At 33.8% G+C, this 9,420-nt stretch overlaps 1 protein-coding gene across 2 annotated transcripts; it reads right to left on the bottom strand.

The window, feature by feature from the left end:
- Positions 1–1,499: 1,499 nt before the first annotated feature.
- On the bottom strand, positions 1,500–8,688 carry LOC145590985 (cytoplasmic tRNA 2-thiolation protein 1). 2 transcript variants are annotated; one of them, XM_081647373.1, is made up of 11 exons: positions 8,499–8,688; positions 8,198–8,312; positions 7,243–7,385; positions 4,964–5,083; positions 4,695–4,807; positions 4,280–4,372; positions 4,084–4,124; positions 3,259–3,325; positions 3,063–3,174; positions 2,459–2,654; positions 1,500–1,837 (listed from the first exon to the last, which is right to left on the bottom strand). In XM_081647373.1, exons 1-10 carry the CDS (start codon positions 8,592–8,594, stop codon positions 2,487–2,489), a joined length of 1,068 nt encoding a protein of 355 aa, XP_081503499.1. In that variant the 5' UTR covers positions 8,595–8,688; the 3' UTR covers positions 1,500–1,837; positions 2,459–2,486. The 2 variants fall into 2 exon arrangements, with proteins under 2 accessions (XP_081503499.1, XP_081503498.1); XM_081647372.1 differs by having other exon boundaries at positions 1,504–1,820; positions 8,499–8,686.
- Between the last annotated feature and the right edge of the window lie 732 nt (positions 8,689–9,420).

Genomic DNA, 9,420 nt, shown 5'->3' with positions numbered 1-9,420 from the left:
CACCATTGTTATTCTGTTTTCTAGTGATGCCAGATTTTTGATCGGATTTCCTCTCTCCTATAACTTCTTTTTTGTTTGTTGTAGGAGAGAGAAAGGTCAAAGTATCAAAGAATCGGTAGTTTCTCGATCTAGACTCGAAAGCCGATTTTCAAAGCTCAACCTTCTTCTTCGGAGTATCAACGACGACGAAAAACAATCCAAGAAAATGGAGGAAGAAGCAGTACTAAGGCAGAGTCGGTGTCACGGGCCTCGTGATCGGGTTTAGTTAGCCTGCGCCTTTTTGTTGGCCTTTTGTTATTAAGCTCGGTCTCACGTGAGTCCGGTCTCACACAAAACCTTTTGCTTTGAAAAAGCTTCCTTTGTGTCCCTTTTTTTCCATATAATTTTGTATAACCAACATCTTATATATATGTAGTCGAAAATTGCTATCATTACTATTGTTTATATATCTAATTAAATTATGCTTAAATTTAACATGTTTTTTAACCTTAATATATGAATATTCGTGCAATAACTGTTATTTGTTCTTTTATGATACATGTGTTATTATATATAAAGGTTTATATAATATAAGATATCTCTAAACAATCATGGATTTATGTATTAGCATACGTAATATTAAATTTATATATTAATTTGACTATAAGTGAGACAAATATATGATAATTATCATACATAAGCAAGAAAAAAATTAACTATATATATATATATATATATATATATATATGTATGTATATATATATATGTATATGTATATATATATATGTATATGTATATATATATATATATATATGTATATATATGTATATATATATGTATATATATATATATATATATATATATACTTCGTTTTTTTAGTTGACGCATTTTGACTTTAGCACTATTCTCACATTTTCCTTTGACTAAGTTTTGTGATTTATATGAAATGAAATTATAGTCATGTAGGATCTTGTAAGATTCGTCATGATTTATATTTTCTAAATATCAACTTTTTATGATTTTTTCTTATCAGTAATTAAGAATATTATTGATTGAATTTGTGCATTGACAAACACGACTAAAAATTTAAAAAAACGTATTAATTAAAAAGAAACGAAGGAAGTATAATACTACCCTCTATGGTTTTTTATTCGTCCTTTTTTTATGGTCATAAATTTATTACAGTTTATATAAACAATTATGATCGCCTTGTGTGGTTCACCACACACAAAACTTGTTTATAAGTCATTGCTCCCTCGGTTTCTTGGTGAGCCGTGAATGGGTCTAAAATTAACTCGTATCTCAAAGTCTCAAATTATGATACTACGTATTTATCTAATAGAAACCTTGTTGAACAGAGAAGATTAATATCACAAGTTCTACATCATCTGCGGTCATCACTATCTACACAATTATACAAATAGGCCCACACCTTACTAACAATAAAAAAATTAAAAAAATAAAAAAATAAAAAAAAAAGAAAGAAAAAAAGGGACATAAAAGGAATTATATCAAAAGATGCTATTATGCAAATGCCCTTTTCACCCAAAGCTACAATTCTGTTTTTAGTATTGTATAGATATAGTGAACTTAATTTAAAGCTGAGAAACTGTAAATTGGCTAATTAATTCCCCATATTGGACACATACTGCAGTATGCCCAAAGACAAGAGCAACGGCTAAGTGACGCATTAGAACTGCTGCACCAAAAGGTTTCGATCTGATCACCTAGTTGCAATGTTGCATTTCTAGCCACAAACTCTCTTGCTCAAAATGAATTTACCAAAAAAAAAAAAAAAGACAGCGGTCACTTGGTACAAAAAATGCTTGTTCCTGGCTTGCCTGCGAAATAAACAATCCTGTTTAATTTTATCAGACAGGAGAAAAGTAAGAAACATTTTTCACCTTAATAGCCTATAGGAGTAAAACGACAAAAATTGTGCAAGCAATCAGGAAATACAAAGAGAATCTAATGACATTGCAATGAGTTGGTTCCTAATTCCAGATGGGATTTTAGGGAGATGACTAAACAGCCAAGGCAACAATGCCACAAAAGTCACAATTTGTCATCTCATACGCTGGTACTGGTACCCCGTACTAGATAAACTGCCAAAAGAAAGAAATATCAACACTAACAAGAAATTCAACCAAATTTTCAAGGCAAAGGGAAAACAAGCAGACCAAACCACAACTTGATGTAACGAATATACACAGTTTAACTTGAACACACAGATTCCATGACAAATGATTATGGTTCATTGTCAAGTTGTATAAAATGCTTAAGATCATTATGGTTAACCATGAGAAGACTCAAGAGTTTTAACGCAGAATGCATCTTTGCTTTTATACGTAGAGCGTAGTAAGTTGTAGTAGTTAATACATCTCCAAACAAAATAAAAAATATTTCAGTACACTTCTCATGTTATCATGAAGAGACAAGATACTTAACAGCAATAACCTGAGGAGCACATTTTACATACCAGAAACATTAATGCAAAGGTATTTGCATCAAAAGTCTAAATTTCCACATGGTTTTCCTTGGACCTCCTTGCTTCCAGTCATGTGTTTAGCTTCCTTTTTACACTCGTCATTATCATGAACACGACTCCTTCCAATTCCCAACTTAGGAAGACCACGGTTCAGTCCATCAAGCAACACACAAGCCTTACACCATTTCTGCACATAAGAACCCAAAAACACTTAGCATTCTTGGAATGAGAGAACAATGAAGCTTGCCAAGACTAGATATAGGGAATTATTAAGCTTTAAGGATTTCAAACTATTCAAGAACAGAAATAAGTTCCTCTCTTTCCCTTGGGAAATCAAGTTGCAGTTCACTGATAAACCAGTCCGCGGCAGACCAACTGTAACATAGTGATGGCAGAAAGAGATGCATGCCTGAGACTAAAATCGAAAAAGGTACTTCACAGATATACCCATAAGTCTTGGGGTGTATGATAAACACACCAATAAAACTATCAACAGTTTTAGTAATCAACCAATGGTGAGAATAGGATTCTAGACTTCTAGCTGTAACATGTAGACATCGGAGGTATATGTTCAAAAGGAGAAGGCACATGATACCTGGCTTGATATATAACCGCAACGCTCACATATTCCCTGCTCTGGCATTTTTGTTGAAGTGGCAATCCTGAACCTCTCGCCTGATTTAATGATATCAAGTATGGCACTAGGTCTGGATGACAACATTTTATCAATCAGTACACATGTGATGTTACCAGAAAAGAAAGAAGAAAGAAAAGGTTCGATAAATAAAAACCTAATCCTCTCCAAATCCTTGATGAATTCCCGGGCAAACCCACGATATGCATTTGGGGAGTAAATACCTGCAATTAACACAGAGTGAGGATATTCAAAATGATAAAGAGTCTTCTAGAAGCAACATTTTACAAAAACATCAAGGAGAATCTGAAATGTAGAAATTTTCAAGATAACTAAAATCAGCCTCCACTAAAAGCTATGATAACTGATAAACATCCCACAACTCAGGTCTGTTCATTACCATTGTTTATCCAGTTTATTTGAAATTTAATGAAAATATGATAACCACAAAAAGTAATGTCCAAACTTTTTTTTTTTGGTCAATTTTCGAAATCAACATGATAACTTATTATATAAGGGATTTAGTTAGAGTTCATTACACACCTATATCACAAGACTTCTAAAATCATAAAACCAAAAAATGAAAAGTGACTGATGTTGAATGGATCCTTAGCTTTGGTTGAAGTGGATTGAAAAAAAAAAAAAAGTAAGTCGAGACTTACTATATTAGCAATACTTGAGTTGTCATACAACCTTAGAGATTGGGGCTTTAGATATAATATAGTTTGAAATCTAGAGTTGTGCCAATCAATGATTTCTACGTCTTTATGCATTTTAATCAGGCCTGATTAATATAAGAACTGCAAAAGTAAGAAATACAAGTATAAGCTACTTCCCATTCAAATTATACCCCCGCCTCCTATGAAAATATTTTGGTTCAGTTAAGTTGGTCGGTAACTTTTGGAGCAAAAGCTGTGAATGAAAAGCAAGGACAAAGGAATCCTGAAAGAAACCAGCCAGAAAAACACAAGTATATACTTACATTCAGTGGAGAAGTAGTCGAGCCTCTTGAAATAAGCATACGTAAATGGTGTAGTCAAGGTTTCACAGAAAAAATATAACCAATACATAGCAAATACACAGTAATAAATCAACACTTTGTAGCAAATGTCACAGCCAGATCAGTAAAATTTAAGCAAAGCTAATAAACAAATAAGCACTTTAGCAAAAAAAGATATATAACAATCTCCTTCTCGTAAGTATACTTAAACGGCTTGCATCTTGGAATAGGTCCATCTTCACCGGTTGTTATTGAGGTGCATCTACTCAATCTACAAGTGAAAAGCTACCAGACTCAGCCATAAATAGGCAGGAGAAAAAGCAAACAAGGAAAAACACAAATACAAGGCTTAATTAGTTAGCCATGTGGAAATTCAACAAGTGGCTTAAGCTAGAGTTGTAGTAATGGCTTCCTAGTTCCCTTTTCAGTATACCTAAATCAGAGCAAATTCCTCTTTCATGTGTTTGGGGAGAGAGAGAGAGAGAGAGAGAGAGAGAGAGAGAGAGAGAGAGAGAGAGAGAGAGGGGGGGGGGGGGGGGGGAAGAGGTTACAGAAATAATAAAGCTGGGAAAGACACCAATAAGAGGTTATACCTGGCAATATCACCACGTAATATGTTCAAGAGCACTGTCTCAGCAATATCATCTGCATTATGTCCAGTAACAAGCTTGTCTACTTTCAACATTGCAGCACCTCGATCAAGAGCCTTAAAGATAAATAAGCATGTTAGGTAATACAAATAAATAACTTACTTATTTCTCAAACATGAAATAACCGAGCCAGAGTTTCTCATTGAGATAAACTTTCACTGAACAAAGGAGATTCGATTATCAACATATGAGTGCATTTAGTGCTGACATACCTGACGCCTAAATACTCCACAGAATGTGCAGTTATTCTTCAACCCTATCATCTTCACTATCTCATCCATAGTCCACCCGTATAAATCTTTGTACGACACAACTTTCAAGGGTAGCCCATACTAAGTACAAGAAGTACACAAATCATGAACATCACCAAACAAATTCCAACAGGAAAATAAACAATAGACATATACTAAATTCACTAAGCATCGAATAAAAGTACAAATGAGTTCTGCACAACAATTGGATATGGCTGTCAGAATTAGATATGGATCGATTAAATTCAAATGACACGTTCTACAAAACATCCAACATTTGACGTGAACTTGGGCACACAGGCACAAAGCAAGTCAAATTAATACAATTAATACTTGGTCCATATTAGTTTTGACATTTACCTAGGCACGTAATTTTAGGTGATGATTTGTTTGATATTTAAATTACCAGTTTATTGACAATATAGGTGTGACAAAGGATGATGGGGGTATTCTGTCTATTGAAAAAGTAGGTGATTATGAGTTTTTTTTTTTTTTTTTTTTTTTTTTTTTTTTTTTTTTTTTTTTTTTTTAAATTACAAGAGTAGATTTCAACTTTATAGTATTGGACTAGTGGAAAAAGAGAGGTGTAATAAAATTGTACATTTGCATTTTCCAAAATAGAAATGTACAAAATAAATGGGCATATGAAAAGGAAACTGTAATAATTAATCAAGGACAAAAAGTGAGTTGCTTAAATTATATGTAAGGTTAATTATTTTGATTACTACGTAAAAAAACTTCTCAAAAAAGAAATAGTAGTTGGCGAAAAAAAGTAAACTTTAATACTACCTCTGATCTTATTAGTTCTACCCACATTTATTTTCTTTTTGGTTCCAACAACTTCTACTGTATTCTGATTTTGGTTAACACATTTTACTATCTTACCCCACAATTTTTCTTACAATACCCCCTTTCTACTCTCCCTCCCTTACGTTATTACACACACCACTTTTGTCTTGCTTTCCTTGGTTTGTGGATCTAACTAACTAATCGTTTTATCCTATATTTTTATAATTGCTTCTATTAAAAGCTCAAAACTGAAACCTATCAAGGGAATCCTATCAATGATGCTGATGATATTCAAAAATAGTGGTATAAATCTAATATTCTAATTTCTATTAGAAACTATTGGGAAGTACTGCCATTTGTCTACCTAGCAGGCTGGCATTGATGTGCCTATAATGAGGAAAGGCAACAGAGTTAGCCTAATGGCAAGAGAGGTTTTATGTGCTTCCATTACAAATGCTAATATAGATGCTGCTCTTTTTTCTATTGAAGATGCAAAAGCTCCAGGTGTAGATGGTTTTAATGCTTTCATTCAATTATTTCTTTCATAAATACCTGTAATATTTATAAGCCTATCAATTGCACCTCTGTCGCTCTTGTGCCGACAAAAAATAATGACAGAACTGGATAAAGACCAAGATAAAACAAGAGAGATCAAATAACCCAGCAACATTCCTTTCCTATTGTAACAATGACAATTAACAAAAAAGGAGGTAAATATACCAACAATGAATGATGATCAACAATCCACAAGTTCTGTTTTCAACTGGAGACTGGCAACAGCCAAACTTGGTTAGTAATATGATCTAATATTCTTAAGTCTCCCCCAAGATCATTCCCTACACATCACCTTACCTCTCTTTCTTCCTAAACAGCCTCACTCCGAACAAAAGAGGGGAAAAAAAAAAAAAAAAAAAAAAAAAAAAAAAAAAAAAAAAAAAAAAAAAACTAGCTTGAAAAAGACAAAAGAAAGGCTAAACTTATATAAAAGCAAAACTATGTGAGTGTAAATGGTACTAGCTACTAATGACTAGATGTTAGGAATTTCACAAGGTAGATTTTAGGTAGAGATTAGACACATGGGTACAGTTAGTGAAAGCTACTAATCTAGCTTTTGGGTGACTAAAGGTAGCATTTCATAATATTTTTTCTTCTAAATTCACCATACAATCGCTACAACAAATGTTCAATTTCTAATTCTTTAACTTCAATTAGTTAATTAGACCACAAACAGGTAACAACTAACATTCAAATGATTCAACATAAACTGATAATGAACCTGCTAATCACTAGTAGAAGTGTAAAGCAGTTGACTGGCTACGCCAACTTTGTCAATCATGTTCACAAGAAAAAAAATTAAATTTTTTTTTAAAAAAATAAGAAATAAACTGAATTAAAGGCACATTCAATTTACAGCTGAAATTTCATTGAAACTAAAAAATTTACCAACTCACTTGAATTTCATTCCTCTTGACAGTTTCAAGCGAGTCATCCCTGTAACCAGTGATGCCTTCATCTATAGATAATAGAAAGAGATCCAAGCCATAGTTGTGGCGACGGTTCAACTCTGACAACACATATGCAAGGACAGTGGAATCTGAAAAGCAACTAAACGTCAGAATCAGAAACATCCAGTTGCTATCAGCATATCAGGGGTGAAAAAATGGATTGAAGTTTGAGTTTTATAGCGGGTATTTTAAAAAGGTTGTAAAATCCCTAGGTGCTATAGCAGCTAACATGATCATTTATCCATCTCACATAGTGCCCACAAGAATTCAGACTGTTATAACAAGTTATCGCCAATTAATGCCCAAATTCAACTATTGCAATCCGCTATATAGAAGAGTGACAGTACTTAAAATAGAGATGTTCAACAAAAATCTACAACCCCAACAAACAAAAACAACTATTCCGTATCATATTGTTTCTGCTTTAGATTACTACATAGACTGTAAACTGCTAGAAAATAGAGAACTACAGTATTACACTACAACATACTTGTACAACTAACCAAAGGGAACTCTAGCAAGCTAATTGGCATTGACTTAAAATGTTAAATTATGCATAACGAATGAAAATCGCTTTATATTAATATATGGTGGGATATATAAGATTGCCTTCATTGCAACAGTTTATACAGCTACTTGTTAGCTCAATTAAATGACAACGATAATCAAAAGTAAGTTCAGCTCCTCGATGCAAAGGAAATTTCAGGCAATAGCAACCTTGTTTGTTAAATGAGAAATTGACCCTATAAACATCATCAATTCACTTCAATGACAATTAATTTCAGACATCATAAACACCATATTAACGAAATTTCTAACGTTAATGAATCATTTACATGCTAAATTTGCAATTAGATAGTTGATGATCATAATACCAATTACATTCTCATAAATATTTTACCTTTTCCACCGGAAGCGCCGATTGCAACGCGTTCCCCCGGCTTAAACAGCTGATTTTCAATTATGCAACTATGTATCTCTTCTTCAAACACAGTATAAAAGCATTCCCTGCAAATCTTTAACCCCCATAAAATAAAAAATAAAAAATAGGGTTTTAGCATAACGTATATACAACAATATATTAGATTAAAGAGGGCAGTTAAAAATTGCAAAAATGTAGATAATTTGGAGTATTGGGTATAATCTAAGAATCATAGCAAACAAAAAGGAAGAAATTGAAAAAAGGGAAATCACAGAAAAACCTGTTGGAGAGTTTTAGGGCGTTTCAGAGCAGGTTTTCTTTGATTACATAGGAAGCATAGCTTAGCTCCGCCATTTCTGGGTTTCGCCGCCTCCATTCCCTCTGTCGTCTCACCGGCGTCCACCGAAAGCTGAAGAAATATTCTGATTACAGTTTCACAACCAAATTTAATATGCTGACTAGCTGACTATTCGCGAGGTGAAGTTCGGTTATTAATCACTTTTGTTATGAAAATAAGGTGAAAGGGAGAATATTACAATGAGATAGTTTTTTTTAGATTCCAAAGAGGTAACAAACACCAATAGAAAAAGAAAATAAACAAGAAAAAGGAACACACGACAAAAGGAAAGAAACTAAAAGACAAGAGAAAAAAGCTACCTAAGGAGGAATAAGACGTGGCATGGCCACACCTTGTACATCATCCTCCAAGATACGATTAAGTTCTACCGGAATATTATTAGTAAAATAAACTAGTTGAGAGTCCTGAACGACTCCGCGGTTGGCCAACCAATCTGCCGCTCTATTCCCTTCCCTGTAGACATGTGCTAGCTTCACTTCCCATTGTGTGTTAGCAATCAACTCCCTGCAATAAACGATGTCATGTATGTTCTCGCCTCTAGGTACTTCCTGCTTGTTCATAGCTTGAATGCATGCAAGATTATCCATTTGTATTTCGAGCTTGGCTATTTGACAGTTTTTAGCAAGCTCTAGACCTCGAGTTAGAGCCATGATCTCAGCTCTAAACGCTGAACAATAACCAAAACTAGAGGCAAAGGCAGTCACAAAAGTGCCAGCATAGTCCCTAATTATTGCTCCTCCCCCTGCTGGGCCTGGGCAGCCCTTCGCAGCGCCATCACAATTAAGGACATACCAGCCATAAGGAGGTGCTATCCAAGAAATATTGGCTGGAATTTTATAGCTCT

This window comes from Chenopodium album, chromosome 18 (assembly GCF_948465745.1).
Source record: "Chenopodium album chromosome 18, dcCheAlbu1.1, whole genome shotgun sequence".
In the NCBI taxonomy this organism is placed as follows: Eukaryota; Viridiplantae; Streptophyta; class Magnoliopsida; order Caryophyllales; family Amaranthaceae; genus Chenopodium; species Chenopodium album.
Note: the sequence above shows the minus strand (reverse complement) of the source record. Positions and strands in the feature narration are given on the sequence as shown.

Excerpts from the sequence above, each read along its gene's own strand:
- LOC145590985 (XM_081647373.1), bottom strand. The coding sequence starts at position 8,594 with ATGGAGGCGGCGAAACCCAGAAATGGCGGAGCTAAGCTATGCTTCCTA. Across the intron at positions 4,125-4,279 it reads TACGAGAAGGAGATTGTTAT|GTATGCTTATTTCAAGAGGC; the intron begins ATATCTTTTTTT and ends TACACCATTTAC. Across the intron at positions 3,326-4,083 it reads CGACTACTTCTCCACTGAAT|GTATTTACTCCCCAAATGCA; the intron begins GTAAGTATATAC and ends TGTTAATTGCAG.